Source organism: Anopheles gambiae, chromosome 2 (genome assembly GCF_943734735.2).
Source record: "Anopheles gambiae chromosome 2, idAnoGambNW_F1_1, whole genome shotgun sequence".
Taxonomy (NCBI): Eukaryota; Metazoa; Arthropoda; class Insecta; order Diptera; family Culicidae; genus Anopheles; species Anopheles gambiae.
This window is the reverse complement of record NC_064601.1, coordinates 38450836-38468982: the sequence shown is the minus strand read 5'-3', so window position 1 is coordinate 38468982 and position 18147 is coordinate 38450836. Positions and strand designations below refer to the sequence as shown.

General features: G+C 46.4%; 6 protein-coding genes across 6 annotated transcripts; 2 read left to right on the top strand and 4 right to left on the bottom strand.

Annotated features, from left to right (window-relative positions):
* Nucleotides 1–1502: 1502 nt before the first annotated feature.
* Nucleotides 1503–3630, top strand: LOC1274174 (phenylalanine--tRNA ligase beta subunit). Its single transcript, XM_313256.6, has 3 exons — nucleotides 1503–1703; nucleotides 1801–2014; nucleotides 2085–3630. The coding sequence occupies exons 1-3, from the start codon at nucleotides 1646–1648 to the stop codon at nucleotides 3583–3585; spliced, it is 1773 nt and encodes a 590-aa protein (XP_313256.3). The 5' UTR covers nucleotides 1503–1645; the 3' UTR covers nucleotides 3586–3630.
* A 1-nt stretch (nucleotide 3631) lies between these two features.
* LOC133392293 (uncharacterized) lies at nucleotides 3632–4207 on the bottom strand. Its single transcript, XM_061652917.1, has 2 exons — nucleotides 3999–4207; nucleotides 3632–3918 (listed from the first exon to the last, which is right to left on the bottom strand). Exons 1-2 carry the CDS (start codon nucleotides 4111–4113, stop codon nucleotides 3641–3643), a joined length of 393 nt encoding a protein of 130 aa, XP_061508901.1. The 5' UTR covers nucleotides 4114–4207; the 3' UTR covers nucleotides 3632–3640.
* A 121-nt stretch (nucleotides 4208–4328) lies between these two features.
* Nucleotides 4329–5628, bottom strand: LOC1274168 (omega-amidase NIT2). Its single transcript, XM_313255.5, has 3 exons — nucleotides 5474–5628; nucleotides 5331–5416; nucleotides 4329–5248 (listed from the first exon to the last, which is right to left on the bottom strand). The coding sequence occupies exons 2-3, from the start codon at nucleotides 5347–5349 to the stop codon at nucleotides 4410–4412; spliced, it is 858 nt and encodes a 285-aa protein (XP_313255.5). The 5' UTR covers nucleotides 5350–5416; nucleotides 5474–5628; the 3' UTR covers nucleotides 4329–4409.
* A 1662-nt stretch (nucleotides 5629–7290) lies between these two features.
* LOC11175773 (omega-amidase NIT2) lies at nucleotides 7291–8953 on the bottom strand. The gene is made up of 2 exons (XM_003436458.2): nucleotides 8159–8953; nucleotides 7291–8063 (listed from the first exon to the last, which is right to left on the bottom strand). The coding sequence occupies exons 1-2, from the start codon at nucleotides 8495–8497 to the stop codon at nucleotides 7569–7571; spliced, it is 834 nt and encodes a 277-aa protein (XP_003436506.1). The 5' UTR covers nucleotides 8498–8953; the 3' UTR covers nucleotides 7291–7568.
* Nucleotides 8954–9971: 1018 nt separating this feature from the next.
* Nucleotides 9972–10896, top strand: LOC1274176 (omega-amidase NIT2). The gene has a single exon (XM_313253.5). The coding sequence runs from the start codon at nucleotides 9972–9974 to the stop codon at nucleotides 10800–10802; it is 831 nt and encodes a 276-aa protein (XP_313253.5). The 3' UTR covers nucleotides 10803–10896.
* A 204-nt stretch (nucleotides 10897–11100) lies between these two features.
* On the bottom strand, nucleotides 11101–17174 carry LOC1274172 (phytanoyl-CoA dioxygenase domain-containing protein 1). The gene is made up of 3 exons (XM_313252.6): nucleotides 16669–17174; nucleotides 12835–13391; nucleotides 11101–11849 (listed from the first exon to the last, which is right to left on the bottom strand). The coding sequence occupies exons 1-3, from the start codon at nucleotides 16690–16692 to the stop codon at nucleotides 11567–11569; spliced, it is 864 nt and encodes a 287-aa protein (XP_313252.6). The 5' UTR covers nucleotides 16693–17174; the 3' UTR covers nucleotides 11101–11566.
* Between the last annotated feature and the right edge of the window lie 973 nt (nucleotides 17175–18147).

Here is an 18147-nt window from a genome sequence, read left to right as displayed (position 1 = left end):
CATAAAGCTTTTTAACTAGCACCCGGTACTCTTTGGAACTTTGCCGCTGATTAGCACTATGTGTAGGGTTCATGATAGAACTTTAAGGCTTGTTAAGAATGTGTACCGAACTTGGTGGAACTTTATAGCTTTTTAATGCATGACATCGGTACAAGGTGGGTCTTGTCAAAGTGTCAAAGACAGACGCCGTCAATCATCTCATTGCTGCTGTACAAGTAAGATAAGTTAATTGAAGAAGGAATATTGAGTGAAGTGATTGTGATTTTTTAGTAAACTATATAAAATTATGTGAAATTAAAGAGCTTTTGGAGTTTTAAAATAAACATGCACATAACAAAACACAAATCGTGTTGTTTATTTCATTGATGACGCCTTGCTTGAAAATAAAACACAAAGAAAAATAATCCCTGGCACCGTAGCATAATGAAGCTGCTTAGGCGCTGTTTGAAAGACCCACATAGAACTTTGATACTGTTTATCTACTGCAAAAGGCGAATTAGAGCAGCGATCTTTAGCGTGCCAAAATGAGCTGCTTAAGCAATTCTGGCTATTTGGGTTGAAACGCAAAATTATTTACGAAACTTTGCATTAATCGAGAGTGGATACAGCGAATGGAATAATAAGCATGCGAAAACAAACTGTTTGTTTTACGAAACTTAAATTAATTCAATTTAAAAAAAAATCTACATACAACTGCAATGAAATGCTTCTGATAGACAATCAAATTGTGCTCTACCACGTGTGTACGAAGCAGACTTACTCAAACAATTATTCCAAGTCCTATTCAGCAAAAATTGAAAAAAAAACTTAGAAAAACGAATTTAATTTTTTTGACGGATTTTCACAAAACATCAACTGTGGTATTTTTCACTTGCTGTCAACATCAGTGTGGCCAGTTTATTTTGGCAGTTTTCGGTAGGCTCATCAAAATTTTATCGGTAGTTTTCGGTAGGTTAAAACTCGAAACTTAACTCGAGTTAAAAGAAGTGAAAGCGAAAGTACAGTAGAACGTCGATTATCCGGGTAGCTCGGGACCGGACGGTTGCCGGTTAATCGATTTGTATGGATAATGGTCCAAGAAATGACAAACTCATATAAAAATTATAAAATACACAAGTTTTTATGATTAATTTACTTTGAATCAATCGATTAATCGTTAGTAGAATATTATTTTTATCAATAACTATAGGTTTTACAACTGTTCATGAACAAAAATGAATTTCGAAAACACCACTAGACACTACAGAGCTGTACAAACGCTGCCCACTTGGCTAACGCTGCAAATGTTCGCTGTACGCTGAACAGCTGTCACATTTATGGGCACGGTTAAACCGCCCGCCGGTTAATCCGCCCCCGGAAAATCGACGTTCTACTGTATCTGTGATTTTCGGTAGGATAAATGGAAAATCGGTAGTTTTAGGGCGGTCATCTGTGAATCGGTAGGCATGTAAAAAATCGGTAGGAATACAGATAAATCGGTTTTTCTGGTCACTCTGATCAATATGTTGCGGCTTTTTTGACGTTTCTCTCCAACATCGGCGAATTCTTTCGGTGTGTTGGCAATAACAAATATCCTTTCGGTGCAGATATCCAGGCCTTGCTGCTACTTACTTACTTACTTACGCTCTGCGTCTATTACCTGAAAATGCCTACCGTCGGCGTAAAACGTGATCTGCTGTTTAAGGCACTCGGCAAAACATACAGTTAGTAATTCGGCTTCGCCAGATCAGCTTAAACGTGGTGTGCTGCATGTGTATTAACGCTCTGCCGCCGGGTGCCCGGGTTCGCTTTCCTTTCCAGCTGATGATGAGTTTCAAAAGTTTTGCTTCGAGTTTGGCCTCGAGCTGGACGAGGTGACGACGGAGAAGCAGATGATTACCAAGGAACAGGGTCTGGTAGAGGCGGCGAAGGATGCCTCGGAGGAGATCATCTACCGTATCGACATTCCGGCCAACCGGTACGATCTGCTCTGCCTGGAAGGGCTCGTGATGGGGCTGCAGGTGTTTATGGGAAAGTAAGATTTCACTGTTGCGTATATTGCGTGCGATACGACTATAAAGCTGATCATTTGTCGTTGCTTTTAGGATAAAATTTCCCCGTTTCACTAAGGTCGGCCCAGTCGGCAAGGGGGCCGCGCCGCAGAAGTTGATCGTCACGAAGGCAACTGCTCAGATTCGACCGTTTGCGGTAGCGGCCGTTCTGCGCGATATCACCTTCACCAAGGATTCGTACGACAGCTTCATCGATTTGCAGGACAAGCTGCATCAAAACATTTGCCGCAAGCGTACACTCGTCGCCATCGGAACGCATGATCTGGATAAGCTTCAGGGACCGTTCACGTTCGATGCGAAACCCCCGAAGGATATTCGTTTCGTGCCGCTGAATCAGGAAAAGGCGATGACCGGCGAAGAGCTGATGGAATTTTACTCGACGCACGCCCAGCTCAAGACGTACCTGCCCATCATCCGCGACTCGCCGGTCTATCCGGTAATTTACGACGCGAACGGGGTGGTACTATCCCTTCCTCCGATCATTAACGGGGATCATTCGAAAATTACCCTCCAAACGAAGAACGTGTTCATCGAATGTACGGCAACGGATCTGACCAAGGCGCGCATCGTCCTCGACACGCTGGTCTGCATGTTCTCTACGCACTGCGCGAAACAGTTCACGGTCGAGTACTGTGAGGTGGTGTCGGCCACCGGTGAAACGAAACAGTACCCGGATCTGGCCTTCCGCAAGGAAACGATCTCCGTTGCCGAAACGAACGCATACATCGGGCTGAACGAATCGGCCGAAAAGATGGCGTACCTGTTGAACCGGCTGCTGCCGACCAAGCAGACCGCCCCGGACACGCTCGAGGTGGAAGTGCCGCCCACCCGGCACGACATCCTGCACGCGTGCGACATCTACGAGGACGTTGCGATCGGGTACGGGTACAACCGCATCCCGAAGACGCTGCCGGCCAAGATGCACATCGCGAAGCAGTACCCGCTAAACAAGCTGACCGAGCAGCTGCGCGAACAGATCGCGCAGGCCGGCTTCACGGAGGGGCTGACCTTCACACTCTGCTCGCGGGACGACATCGCGACCAAGATGAATGCGCAGATCGATCAAATCCCGGCGGTGCACATCGCCAACCCGAAGACGCTCGAGTTTCAGGTGGTGCGTACTACGCTGATACCGGGTCTGCTGAAAACGCTGGCCGCCAATCGTAAAATGCCACTGCCCCTGAAACTGTTCGAGGTGTCGGACGTGGTGCTGGCGGACAGCAAGTCGGAGGTGGGCGCCAAGAATGAGCGGCGCGTGTGCGCCATCAACTGCAACAAAACGGCCGGCTTTGAGGTGGTGCACGGGCTGTTGGATCGCGTGATGCAGCTGCTCGAGGTGCCGTGGGATAGGCAGACCGGTTACTATCTGCAGGCGTGCGACGATCCGGCCTACTTCCCGGGGCGCTGCGCCAGCGTGCTGTACAAGGGGGCGGCCATCGGGCGCATTGGTGTGCTGCACCCTACGGTGCTGCAAGCGTTCGAGCTCACCACACCCTGCTCGGTGGTTGAGTTTAACATGGAATATTTCGTTTAAATGTACGTCGGATGCGGAAATAAAGCCTCTTCTCTCATACCTTCAGTTGCTGCGTTTACTGTGCGTTTATTCTCATAATACCGTGGATGGCCACCGTGAGGGTGAAATCTTTTACCGGGCGGGCACTTTGAACTGTTCCGAGCAGTTGCTTTCTACGGTCCACACTGTTGCTTATGAGGGCGGAACAGCCCCCATCGGCGGTACCGTCGAGCTGTATGAAGGTGATTTCCTCGTTCTGCAGCGGACTTACGCGGTAGTCAAGGTTCATTTCGATCATTTGATCAAGCTCATAGGGTCCTTTCGTAATGGTTATAGTGTGCAGCAATCGCTCACCTTAACGATGTTCGAAAAATCGGGTTGAGAAGAACGGATTTAGCTGTGTCGTGGTGTGGCTGATGTTCAATTTCACTTACCAGGGACTCGTTCTCCCAATCCAAAACTGCAGCTTGCATCGCAATGTAGGGTAAAATTCAGAACCAATAGGAAAATCAAAACGTTTTGGTAGGGCCGCATCACTGTAAGCTGCATGGTTGATGATGTGTACGGATGCTAGCAATATTGATTCCACAAATAGCCCTTGCGTGGTTGAATCGTTATCAGCCAGGGTAAAATAACACACCATCATATCTATGTGCGGTTTTCTTTATCTCCCTTCGTGATAAAGTGAGGAATAATGATAGAATGTTGCCTTAAATCTAGAGGTAGCAGTATCGTGACCGCTATCAAACCGCAACCATCGTATGTTAGGTTTAAAAAAATGCATAAAACATGTCTGTATATTTTCAACAACGTTTTGTTTTTTTTACAATATGGCATTCACAGCACTACTGCTCCAGTGCGTTCGTCGCGTACAGGTCAGTGCGCCGCTGGCTAAATATTGGAATCTGTGCCCGTACTTCATCCACCGTCTGGAGATTCACATCGGCGACAACGGTCGCTTCCTCCTCGTTCGCCTCGGCGACGACCTTCGCCCACGGGTCGACCACCATCGAATGGCCCCAGGCAACGTACCCGGCCGCTGGGTCGCGTGCCGGCGAAATGGTCGCCACGTACGATTGCGTATCGTTCGCACGGCCCCGCGCCAACAGCTCCCAGTGCAGCGGGCCCGTCTTCATGTTGAACGCGCCCGGGTAGATCAACATATCGCAGCCCTGATTGCGGTACAGCCTTGCCAGCTCGTCGAACCGCATGTCGTAGCAGATGCCAAGGCCAACCTTCGCCCCGTCGATGGCCACCGTCGCCAGTGTGCTGCCGCCGGTCAGGACGTCCGACTCGCGGAACGTAATCCCGCCCGGAATGTTGATGTCAAACAGATGGATTTTGCGGTACGTCGCCAGCAGGGACCCTTCCGGCGACCATACCGTACAGGTGTTGTACAGCTTGCTGTCCGTACGGCATTTTTCCGGAATCGTACCGCCGATCAGATAGATGCCGAGCTCTTTCGCGATTGCCGCCAGGCTGCGGCTCGTCTCACCGGACGGTATCTCTTCCGCGTACGCCGGAAAGTGTTGCGTACCGTACGGGGAGTTGAAACATTCGGGTAGCGCTACCACGCGAGCACCCTTGTCCGCCACGGCGGAGCGTATTTTGGCCAGCGCGTTTTCGATGTTTTGTGCCTTGTCGGCTCCGACTTTTAGCTGAAGCAGAGCAATTCGGAAACCGGCTGTAAAAAGAGGGCAGCAAAGAAGGGAAGCGTTACTTCTGCGCAATCGGTTTGCGGTAAGATGCGGTGGCGTTGGTCTTACCGCGTGCCATCCTGTTCATTTACGCAGTGCGCTGAAGGTTGGGATGAATTGCACAAACTTTCCGGGTCAGGGTTGAGCACAGAGAACTGGAATTTAAAGCTTTAAATGTTTATTTGTTATTAAGCGTGATATTAGCTACATACAGAGAAGAAATGGTGCAGTTTATGGTTCGCGTTGCTAGACACTTCGGGATTCTTTCCAACTGAAATGTTACGGTCCACTAAATTCGATGCAACTAACCACTGAGATACACTCATCAGCTGTTTTTAAAACTTTGGATGTTGACATACACATCGGTGGTGTTATCAAATAAAAACCCATTCAACATAATGTCGACATACGATGGCGACCATAGTTGTACGGCGTCTAATAAGAGCGCTTATATGACTCACTTTCATGGCCAGCTATGAAGCTGTGCGGTGATTTGCTCTTTTTACTATTCTTTTGTTCGGGGTGTAAAATAGTGCATCTAGTGGGTCTGTTCCGTTCCTTCATTGGAACGATCGGAACTAGGTTCAAAATGTCGAATCTAGTAGGTTCTGTCGGAACTAGATCCGTTTTTTAAGCGAAACGATTGGAACTAGGTTAAAAAGGTCGAACCTAGTAGGTTTCGTCGATTCTGTCAGAATTATCGGAATGCTCGGAGATACGACTGTATTTGGGACCGAAAAAATGTCGAAATCGAAATAGTCGTATGTCGAATATCTGTGTATATAAAGTTTATAAACGAAATTGAAGAGTCGGAATCTATGAAATCGTATATTTTATTTAAAATAATGTACGATAATGAATAAATTTTCTTCTAAAAGCCGTTTAAACGATATAGATATTCAAAATCGGGGAGTTGTGGAATTTGAGGAAATATGTTTGTAAAGGTTATCTGCACAGAAATTAAAAAAAATATATATAAATTTCGTCTCAATGTCATCTTTTAACTATCAAAATCAAAATTGTCGTATCTGCGAATCGTCGTAACTCGGGGGACGCCTGTATTTCAATTCAGCTTATATTCGTCGACAATAGTGTTAAAGCAGTTTCATATTTGGTTTACTCGTAAAAACCTCTACTGTAGCGACTTCTACTGTAGATCTGATCAGGAAGATGATCGAGTGATCCGAGTGGAGCCCGTTATAATTTATTATTAGGCCAATTGTCTCAGTATCCGATTCCATCTAATTTAAACCCACGGTTCCACCCGAAGCCGTTCGGGCAGAATCATCAAAGTCATGGCTCGGTTACTTTTAACCAGACCTTGGAGCGTTGCACCTACTTTCCGGAGTCACTACTCTTGTCTCTAGGTTAAAACACTTGACGATTGTAGCACGAAACTCCAATAGACTATCAGCGACCCATTACATTATCCTTTCAGTCTTATGTTTACCACACAATTGAGCAGTTCGGAAATTAGCAACAGGTGGAACGATTCGGATGGGAATCAATGCACGTTCGGTTTTCCGCCAGCAATTCACTGCGTTGACTGAGGCGGATTTTAGCGCTACTAAAAGAGTTCACGAAAAGACGGTTGTATACGAGATACTAGCAAATTTGTTTCTTCTGTCGTAGCTCTGGTGATTATCATATTATTCTGAGTTTGTCGTTCCAATTGCAGTTCAAATAGGGGATGATGTTGCAAATTTCAGCCAAGATTAATTTTGAGGGAATTTTGTTATTTATTTCTTTCTTTCTGATAGTGAACACAGCGATAGTCTACGTACGACTATCCTTTTAGTACTCAGGAAATTATTGATTTTACATATTTTATTGGTAGCTGTTTCTCAATATGAACGGATTGAAGACAGTAAAAAATCAGTAGAACAATGCCTTTGCGATCACCTATTATAATCTGGCATGATGTATTGCAATACACAGCGAATAATCACTCCTGAGCCGCGTGTGAACACGTTTCCCGCTCATTCTTCCTTTCTGAATATAACTTCCATCTCTGATTACACACTGCATCTCAAGTAGAAGCGTAAAAATGTTTTTATTCATTATCAGTAAAACGAAAAAGTAGCAATAAAAGCATCGAAAAGATTGTTTCATATTTGACTTTTACAACAAAAAAAAAAAAACCTGGGTGCGTTCCATACCACACAACAACCAAATGGCTGATCTTTAAATTAGAAGCAAAAACACACACACACATACACACATACATATAGGATCTTCTGGCCGTTCGTGTCGTGTGGCGTGATTCGCAATCACAAACACAATGTTCGGGAAATTACGCGTCCGACATTACGAGCAGCCAACCTTCAGGTCGTACAGATCGGTGCGCTTCTGCTCGAACACCGGTATCCGCTTGCGCACGTCGGTCAGCTCCTTCAGTACCAGATCCGCCACAACGATCTCCTGAAATTCGGTCGCCCGTTGAATGATGCGGCCCCACGGATCGACCACCAGCGAATGCCCGTACGGGATCAGTTTCGCGTGCGTATCCCGTGCCGGAGAGCAAAACGCCACAAACGCCTGATTGTCCAGGGCTCGCGCCTTCGCCAGCAGCTCCCAGTGCTGCTCGCCCGTCGGTACATCACAGACGGCCGGGTAGATCAGTAGATCGCAGCCCATCGTACGGTAGGCGGTGGCAAACTCGGCAAACCGCATATCCCAACAGATGCCGAGGCCGATGCGCGTTTCGCCGACGGTAAAGGTGGCATACTTGCTGCCCGCGGTAAACAGCTTCGTCTCGGCCACGGTCATCTTTCCGCTTAGGCTCGAATCGCACAGGTGCACCTGTAGGATGGGGGGAAAAATCCACCGAAAGATCATACACAAATTAAAGCGCTGCGTTGTTGTGGACGTTTGTTTTTTGGGTGTTTTGGGCGCACCTTTCGATATGTTGCCACCAGGTCACCTTCCGGGCCCCAGACGGTACAGGTGTTGTACAGCCGTCCACTGCACGACTCCACTATCGATCCACCGACGACGTGTACGCCGAAATCGCGCGCAGCATTCGACAGTGCGCGACATGTCTCGCCGGTAGGAATTTCCTCCGCCACGTTTAGCAACGTATCTGCGGTGTACGGCGCATTAAAGCACTCCGGCAGCACGACCACATTTGCGTCCTTTTCCTTCTTCGCGATGCGTATCAGATCGATGGCATTTTTAAGGTTTTTCTCCTTGGAATCTACCACCCGCAACTGTATGAGCGCGATCTTGATCGTCATCTTGGTGGCTACACTCTCTGCGCTGCTATTGATCGATCGAGTCACTGCACTTTTCGGTACACCACACACACACACGACTGCTGCCGCTCTGGACGGCCTCTCACGGTCAAGTGCGTTCCCGAACTAATAACGGTGCAGCTTGCACGCCAGGAACACTACCAACATCTGTTCGTTCGCGGGTTACGATCGCATGGATCCCAGGACGGCACACGCTATCAGCTTTGGCTGGTTTGACCCCCGGAAACCATACGGCGACCGGGTGACCGGGCGTATAGGGCTGAGATTTGTTTTGACGTTACGCACGATGAAACGGCTGCAGCTGTTTATTGCCGTGCTCTCTATCGATAAGCGAGAGCGAGGTGATGATGGTCGTGCCTGCGATGGGATGATGAAGATGCAAATTAGGGAAGCGGACGGTTAAAGATGGCAGGCGAAATGTCAAAGGCATGATTGATTGTTCTGTGCAGACAAGAATATTGAACGGTTTCAGTTCTATCGATTGGCACTAGTGCGAGGAAAGTGGTTTAATTGTCTTGTCGTTTAAGTATTATTAAAATTAAATAATTCAAAAATGATACCTGCTAATGTTTTACGTATGTAGTTTTATAATACTGTAAGATGGACATCTTCTTAAGATAAAAAAACAACACAAATTTTGTTAACTAATAGTAAAAATAAGTTCAATTTACCTATGAATATTCTATCTTTTCGGGGATCGCGAGCAAGTAGATTCGATGTCTTCTTTCATCGCCTTCAAAGAAATTATGATCCTTCTTGTTTCATCTTGAGCATAGTTATTTTTGCTAACAGCTTTCTACGATAGTAATTTAAAATAAAACCCCAATGCCTCACTGAACTGCAACAGAAGCACCTCTTCTTTTACTGATGCTTTACTGATACGGCTAGTGTACGAATGGTGATCGACATTTTGATAAACAATGCGATGTTTAGCTGTTGAAGATCGTTAGCGTCATTATACACGATTGCGCCTGATGGGAAGGCATACAATCTGAAGTAGTAGAATTATAGTATCGATTTAAAAAAAGTAAATTGTTAGTAAATATTTACACTTTTTGTGTCAGAATTTGGTAGTAAGATTTCATTAAATTTCCTCACAGACAGCTTCATTGTCAGCTTATTGGTGTGCATATTTTGTTCTCGTATCAGTTTTCACGCGATAACGAGCAAGCGGATTAATCCCTTTTCTTAATTGCGTATGCTTCCCGGAATCGATCGTCATCGATCGCTGTACCGCTTATCATAATGTGCAACCTCGCCCAACCTTTGCGCCAGCGTGCATCGCGTTTGTTAACACGTTAGCAAAATTACTGCAACCTTGGCACAGGCCGGTTCGATATCGCTGAAGCCTGTTTGGGTGGATTCTCCCAGGGGGTCGTCTGTGTATATAAACCATCCCCAGGGCCTGATCGGTAGTTGCTCGGGAACCTTCCAGCTGGTCCGATCATAGGCAAAGATGTCCACACTACGCGTAGCTTTGGTGCAGTTGTACGGTCGTCCGACGAAGCAGGAGTGCATTGCTAATGCGATCAGCCAGATTCGGCAAGCGAAGGATCGCGGTGCACGGTTGATCATTCTACCGGAGTGTTTCAACTCCCCGTACAGTACGGCCGAGTTTGGGCGGCATGCCGAGGAAATTCCACGCGGTGAAACGAGCCAAGCGCTGGCGAAGGTGGCGGCGGAACTCGGCGTCTATCTGGTCGGTGGTACATATCCGGAGCGCGAGGGCACCAGGCTGTACAACACCTGTCCCGTGTTTGGACCCAAGGGTGAACTGCTGTGCAAGTACAGGAAGCTGCATCTGTTCGATATGGACATTCCGGGGCAGTGTACCTTCCAGGAGTCGGCTGCACTGACCGCAGGCGATCGGTTGGCAACGTTCTCGATCGGATCGCTGAAGATTGGGCTTGGCATTTGTTGGGACAAGCGGTTCCCCGAGCTGGCGGCTTGCTACCGACAGCTGGGCTGTGATATGATGATCTTCCCGTCCGCGTTCGATCCGTACACGGGACCGCTGCACTGGGATCTGTTGGGGCGCGCGAGAGCTTTAGACAATCAGATGTTTGTGGCGCTGGTATCGCCGGCCCGCGACCCAACGACCGAGTACGTAGCGTACGGCTATTCGTTGATGTGCGATCCCTGGGGTCGGGTGCTGTGTCGGGCAAAGGAGGAGCAAGAATTGCTCATCACCGACATCGATCTCAAGATGTGCGGCGAGATTAAGCAGCAGATACCGATCCTGCGTCAGAAGCGGGGCGATATTTACGAACTAAAAGCTATGAAATAGCAGGCAAGCCATTGGAAATTGCACTGTTTGAGTGGCCACTTAGTCCACTCAATAACGCGGCACTAAATAAATCATAACAATCATGCTCCTACTATCTTATGGCTCCGATCAATTTAACCGAATGGCTCTATCTATCACTGAAAAAAAGGGGAAAAGTGTTTGCCCGGTATGAAAGATTGCTGCTTTGTAGTTCTTTCCTCTTCAGTGATCACCGATCGCAACCGATTCGTGACCATGGCATTCCGTTCGAAAGGGGCGGACAAGGGAAAACTTCACGAGAGAGAACCAACAGTTGATGTAATTAGCAATTTAATAGTTGTTTTATTCACCTTTTTGCTACGTACTTTATACCGGTGCAGTTACCTTTGCTTTGAGTTTTTTTTTCTTCTGCGTTTTGCGATCAGGCTGATCGTGGATAGGAGCTCTAACATAAGCCGCCTCAAAGCGAGTAAAACAAAGGAATCCCGGAGAGCCCGATCGCGCACGCCCAAGTGTAAATAAACATCTATGGCACGGAGAAAAGGGTGTTGGAAAGTTGTGGAGTGTAGCGGTATAGGGGGCCGTAGGGTAGGAAAAAGTAACTATACAAACACAAGCACACAGATTTACATATACCGTAGACACACAAAGAGAGACAATTCATTCCACCTGAGCTTCAGAGTAGAGCAGGAACAGTAACATCTTAAACTCTAAAACGATCGTCGCCAGCTGGAATCGATCGTTTGCATTGTTGCACTGTTTGGTATTGCGGCGGCCATTTTTCCTTATTTCCGTTCGTACAGCACCGGAAACGGGTGATCCTCGGCCGGTTGCAGCCAGTTCTCTTTGGAATATTCACAGTCTTCGGTTTCGATCACGTGGAAGGTGTACGCGTGCCGGCTACGGTCTGACTTGTTCGCATCGCTGCGGTGTACGGCCTGGCTGTGGATGAGGACGCACGAACCAGCCTTTACCGGCACGGCGACAAAGTTGGACTGCGGGTAGAGTGGTGCCGGCCGATCGTAGACTAGCAGCTCGTCCGCGCCCTTGTCCGGGTTGCGAATCCATCTGGGAGGGCGAAGAGAAAAAAAGAACATTAAATAACGGTTTGCACAACACTTAGTACTAATAACTACTAATAATCTTCTTTCTAGGCATAATAAACTCATTCTACATAGGCTCTCTAGACTTAATACTAGGCTTTGATGCGGGAAGACCTCTCTATGGGAAGTTCTATATTTTAGAGTGCAAGATCGTTAGGTGCATAGATCACCAACTTCACCGTTCAAATAGCAGGATTGAAACCCACTTCATGAAATTTAGCTTAAAAAGGAAAGTGTCCTTGTAATGAAAGTGATTATTGGAATATGATCGACAGCAATACATAAAAAAAATAAATATTCTTGAATCAATGACTGTTTATAAGTAAAGTTTGAATTTATCATAAAAAAAAATTACTTATTTTCTTGATCACAAAGATAAAGGCCTATCACTCACACCTTGAATGGATTAAGCGGGCCTTAACCAATTACGATAGTTACACCAAAGGCAAAGATCAAGAATACCTATGGCTCAATCATCACACAATCGGCTGAGTTGAGTACAAAAACAGTATTGCAACTTGTCTAGATCTAGAAGATATTCATTTACATTATGCCATAACATTCAACGAAAGGCGTTGGAGTGGTACCTGACATGGAATCCAGTGAAGATACAGGGTTTTCGATATTGTAAACTAGTTATTGGGTTTCGTCAACTGTGACTTTGGCGTCGTAAACCCTCAATGCGTCCAAGTCAACTCTATTCTGGTGCTAGTATGATGTATGAAACAGTCATTGTCAAGTTTGAGGGTTTTATTGTTTTGGAACTAAAAAACGCAGTAATTGATTGTTTACGACGCCAAAGTCACATTTGACGAGAACCGATAACTAGTTTACAATATCGAATTGGCTATGAGAACCCTGTAAGCAAAGGAAAAGTAGGACCGTACTGGCTGCAACTGAGTTCCCGCGCAAGAACCTAACAAAATGTTACAGCAACCACCACCACTTACCGACGATGGACTCCACTTTTGTGTGAACCCTTGATGAAGTGTAGACACCCGTTCTGTAGCGTTGCATCCTCCAGCGGTATCCAGAATCCGATCGTGGTGCTCGGTTCCGTGTACAGGTACGTGGCGTCCTGATGCGATTTAACCTCCCCGCCAATGCCCGGATTCTTAAAGATGTACATACTCTGCGCTACGGCCGGCCGGCGAAAGCCCAGCTGCCAGCACACCTCCTTCACCCGATCCGAGAACGTAACCTCCTCGAAGGCCGGATGTTCGGTGTGCAGTGCGTGGCCCACCTTGTTCAGTGCGATTGCCGGATCAACCAGCAGTTCACCGTTTTCACCGACCGCACCTTCCTCGAAGAAGTAGCGCACCTTGTCGGCACTTTCGAGAAAGTACTGCTCCCGACTCTGGGCCGATTTGCTGTCCGCCTTGGCGCTGAACACTTTGCGCTCCTCCTTCGGTGCGTCCTTGTGTAGATTCTGGCCAACCTGCAACAGTTCCTGCACCTCGTCCGGTGTCAGAAAGTCATCGATCACGGCGAAACCATCCTCACGGATCTGTATGGGAAGGAAGGGAGAAAGATAAAGACATTATCACAAACATTCCACACGATTGGTGTGTCACGTGCGGTGCATTTTCCCTGTTTTCGAAATTACTCATCGGTCGCGTGAGATAAAAGTGTGTTCTTTCAAGATGGGTACAAGCGAGCGGGTGGGGTGACGCATCCGAGATCGCGCACTGAGAAACCACTCGGTCAAAGTAATGACAAACAAGCGCAACACGACCACAACACATGAGGCAACCATTCACCCTCACGCAGGGACAGGGCAGGACGCTGTCCTAAGAAGAGTAACCACGTTCTCTTCTCGAACCAAAACGGCGACGCTCGCGGTTGGGTTAAAAATAACAAAAATCCTCTTATTTCACGATCACCACGCCGATCGCCCAAACCACTGCCGCCACCACCATCACCCTCGCCAGAGGACGCCGTTTCGCGTCGTTAGTTTGAACGCAAAGTGCGTGCCTGTGTGTGTGCGTGTTTGTTACTTTGCTTCTTTCCGGAGCTGGCGGTGGACGCCGTTTGCATTGCACTTTTCGAGTGGATTTTCGGCGCATTGCATCATGCTGGCGGGGTGCGGAGTTGCATTGCGGCGGGGACACCGCAGTATGCGGATAATATTTTGTGTTATAATTAAAAACTCACCCGCCACTCGAAATACCGTGCGGAGGAGCCGAAAGTGACTTATCGTCATCGCTCTCTACAGGATGTTGGTTGGTTTGCCTTTTTTGTACACGGCCAGCGCGACCAGCGAAGGGAAGATGTTCGTTTTTGTGTATTATATTTGTGTGTGTGTGTCTGTGTGTCATACAGTGTGGTTGTGTGAGCAATCGCGAAAGAATGTGACTGAGTGTGCAGTGTTGCAGTTGTTGTTGTTGTTGCGGTTGTTTGGTTGAGGTAATGTGCTAAATTGACGAATCGTTAGTAATCGGTTAACCGATTTTGGTTTGCTGAAGAAGCGTCCAAGTTCGTGACGTAGATTGTATGTCACGTTCCGCAAATACGTGGATTATTCATTGGATTTTTACTAAGAGATAGTAATGGATACCGTCAAATTGGTTATTTTCAATTTGGTTCGTTCTAAGACCTCTGAAGACCTTTTAATCCGAATTTAACGTTTCATTGGTTACTGATCACGGTTCAACCATGAAAAAAGTAAAACAAAAGATTTTAAAAACTAAAGGAAGATAGAGGTCTCAAAGAAGCAATCGTATATTTTCGTTAGACCAATAAAACAAGAAGACCTCAGAAATGATACATTATATCTAAATTTGGATAATATGTTATTGACTGATCTACAATTCTCAAAAGGTCACTCTAAACTAAAAGAGAGCAATAAGGCGAATAGTCTTTTATTCGACTGTTTTGCATTGGTTTTAGATCTTCACCCAATCGGTGTGTTCACATATAAATTTTGGTTTAAATAGATACCATCAGCTTGATCAGTTTAGTACAAACAGATGCCCTTTAATGCCGTCACTGACAATCTACATTTTGGCAGGATGTGTTTGAAGATCAAGTCGCAAGCGTAGAACACCCACCGCTTAAGTAGAATAAATTGTCAAGAACACACACCCTCACACCCTACCCACTGTCGGTTTGGCACGTCTTTAACTATTTGCTCCAATACACCCTAAGTGGAGGTGAAGATGGCGTTTCATCATGCCACCCTGAATGTGAACAAGTGGACGGAAAATAACACTTCCTCAAGCCGATCGTTAATGATTTCCACCCTGTTGCTCAATACACCAACAAGCCCCGGCAATGGTTGAATCCGTCGACCCACCGACCAGATGCTTCTGGCCACTATCCACCCCACACCGCTGGCATTCAAATAAATAGAGTGAATCATGGACAAATCCCACTGCCCACACACCCACTTGCTTGCCCGGTTTTCTAACAAGATCGCCCCACAACAACACCCCTCGCGGGTGTTAGTGTGTGAACGTGCGCGCGCTGCCGTATGCCGGGTGTAGGAAAGGAATGCGAATGCGTGCGCATAAACCACCGGGTACGGCGGCGACCGGCACGAAACGGTACGGCGCGCGTGCAAGTGCGTGAAAATGCACACATATGGTGCGAAGGAAATATATTTTCACCTGCACGCTTCTCTTCACACCGACCGAGATGAAAAGGGTGGGATGAAAGGCAGGCGACGACTGAGCCATCTCATTGACTCATTGGCGTCCGGTGCCGGCCAATGGCCATTGATGATGAAAATCTGGCTCTGTGCGTGCGCGTGTGTTTGTTCACGTTTTATTGCTTTTGTTGTAGCCCATCTGATCTGATTTTTCTTGACCGGTTGCGGCGTGGAAAAATCTCTCGCAACACTGTGTGTGTGTTTGTTTTTTTATCCTTCTCGCTCTCTGTTAGTTTTGGGAAAGCCACACAACGGTTTAATGCGTTAAGGCGGCCTCGGCCCAGTACGGATCCATTGCCGGATGGCGAAAGCGCCGGAAACCGTTAGCGGCACAGCGTGCGACAGGTAATGGCAGGCGCGCGTGGTGTGTTGGCAAGGTAAGTTCATTAAAATTCAATTATTATTACACCGCCAACCCGAACACCGCAGGGACGGCGAGCGGAGCTGTCCGAAGCGGCGGGATGCGGTGGTACTATAGTTGGGTTTTCCTTATACGGTCACGCCCAGTGATTCGGTCATCCAAAAAAGGAAATCCACTTTGCCGCGTTGCTTTGTTGTCTGTCTGTCTGTCTTGCCCGGCCCGGTTTGACACAAACACAGATTGAAGCAATTGCGAAGAACGAATTTGGCAGTTATGTCACTGGAAGCTGGCCACTGGCGGGTGTTTGAGAGGTCGCCTCAACGCTCAAGGTGGAGTGTGAAAAGTGAAAAGACTCGTAGCAGTCTGCGGTGACACGAAGACGCCTAATTTTAGCACGTCCATCTGACGTGCCGAAAGTGGTGGAATGTTTTGGGATACGTTGTTGTGTATCAACGCCATCCTTACCTACACCGATGAGCTCGAGTGGTTTACACGTGTTGAGATTCGGCAAACACGTTTAACATTTCCGCACTGAAATACGCAAAACCCCGCCAACCCCGAATGGTCGTCTCCTTTGCACGCGCGGGTGTTCAAACTTTAATTCCTGCGCAATCCTGTTGCGCTGGCCACCGAAACCGTTCTCCACGGTACGGTCCCGCGGACCGGTGTTGTCCGTTAAATTGCACACGGTTTTCTAATTTTAGGTGCCTGAATGGTGTTCGTTGGTTGGGTGCAAGATCACGGGGCAAGAATTCACGATTGCAAACTGCTTACCTGATCGATCAGACGGTTCCTCATGGTCGGGCAATTTCTAGAAGCTTTACTGCTACCCAACTGCTGCTCCAAGCACGCAGATGCACGATAAGCTTACAGTGACTCTGAAGAGCGAATGCGAACCGAATCACCAAACACAAACGATCACGATGGAGTGTTTGGTTTTGTTCTGGAATAATGTAGGTCTTATCTTATCGCAGTCCTTATGCCCTACCGTCACTTCACTGCTTCACACAGACAAATGCACTCAAAACCTTATCAATAATTTACTGAAAGCGATACTGCGTTGTTCACCGAGCTACGATCTAGTCGCGTCGGACATGCGAGCAAAACTACCGCGCGGACCCGCTCGGTGGCAGGGTTTTATGTTGGCCTGTCGACATTGTAAATCTCATGGACAAAGGCGAGCGGTAGCAGCATTCGTTCGAGAAGAGAAAAAATAACATTGAATCACTCTCTTCGCGATGCGCGCGCACATTCGTTGTTTACGTTTACAATACTCTCATGAGTGTAGGTCGGTTTGTTTTGGTTCGTTTGAAGCATAGGGCTTTAATATAAGCAGGGACTGTGAAAAAAGCATTTCCTTATTTATTTAAGAATGTGAATGAATAAATATTGTATATAAATGGAGAAAATACAACTTTATACTTATCAAAGTACATTAAATGATACATGTTGAGGAGTAATATTGTTCGACAACTACAGGTTAATAACATATTTTAACCGTTAAAAACATTACAATTTGACCTGAACATTTCCTATCCTGATACAAATATATGTTATTGCTAATTTAAAGATATAAAAACCAAACACAGAACATGATCAGAATAGATGAAATAAAAACATCAGTTAGTTAGTTAGTTAGTTAGTTATTTTATTCCATTTTTAAATTTCATTAGTAAGTACAACAGTTTGAAATCTTACGCGATAATGGGTACGAAACTATGTTCTCTCCTCATTGAATTCTATTCTTAATGGCAATCTTGGCCGGAAGGACTTAGAAGATTTCTAACAAAAGCTAAATTAAGGAACAATTTGGTTAAGGGGAAAAAATATAATTGGAATTGAAAACCCCTTGGCTACAAGACTTAAATTAATTTAATTTTCACTGCTTTATAATAAAAACATCAAAAAATAATAAATATAACCAATAATGTTTAAACCAACTTCTCTTCACCTAACAAACCCTGTTGAATCTCTCTGATCGTGAGCACCCTCCACCATCATCTAAAGTTGTCCACTATCTCTTGAGTTACGCTTTGTTTACGTTTCGCTGATCACCAGCAGCAAGATCGAATCATCAGCTCTTCTGCCATGCGTAATTGACCATGTGATTTTATTTTCACTACAGACGCAAAAAGAAAATGCAGTTTATTCAATTGAAATGGAATGGAACATTCAATTCCATCCCAGAGGTGGCGCAAAGCTCGAATGTGTTGTAGAGGGAGCACGTGAAAAAATGCGCAGAAAGGATGTAAT

Excerpts from the sequence above, each read along its gene's own strand:
- LOC1274174 (XM_313256.6), top strand. The coding sequence starts at position 1,646 with ATGCCTACCGTCGGCGTAAAACGTGATCTGCTGTTTAAGGCACTCGGC. Across the intron at positions 1,704-1,800 it reads GGCACTCGGCAAAACATACA|CTGATGATGAGTTTCAAAAG; the intron begins GTTAGTAATTCG and ends TTTCCTTTCCAG. Across the intron at positions 2,015-2,084 it reads CTGCAGGTGTTTATGGGAAA|GATAAAATTTCCCCGTTTCA; the intron begins GTAAGATTTCAC and ends CGTTGCTTTTAG.
- LOC133392293 (XM_061652917.1), bottom strand. The coding sequence starts at position 4,113 with ATGCAGCTTACAGTGATGCGGCCCTACCAAAACGTTTTGATTTTCCTA. Across the intron at positions 3,919-3,998 it reads ATTGGGAGAACGAGTCCCTG|GTGAGCGATTGCTGCACACT; the intron begins GTAAGTGAAATT and ends AACATCGTTAAG.
- LOC11175773 (XM_003436458.2), bottom strand. The coding sequence starts at position 8,497 with ATGACGATCAAGATCGCGCTCATACAGTTGCGGGTGGTAGATTCCAAG. Across the intron at positions 8,064-8,158 it reads TGGTGGCAACATATCGAAAG|GTGCACCTGTGCGATTCGAG; the intron begins GTGCGCCCAAAA and ends CCCATCCTACAG.
- LOC1274176 (XM_313253.5), top strand. The coding sequence starts at position 9,972 with ATGTCCACACTACGCGTAGCTTTGGTGCAGTTGTACGGTCGTCCGACG.
- LOC1274172 (XM_313252.6), bottom strand. The coding sequence starts at position 16,692 with ATGAGGAACCGTCTGATCGATCAG. Across the intron at positions 13,392-16,668 it reads GGAACCGTCTGATCGATCAG|ATCCGTGAGGATGGTTTCGC; the intron begins GTAAGCAGTTTG and ends CTTCCCATACAG. Across the intron at positions 11,850-12,834 it reads AAAAGTGGAGTCCATCGTCG|ATGGATTCGCAACCCGGACA; the intron begins GTAAGTGGTGGT and ends TCGCCCTCCCAG.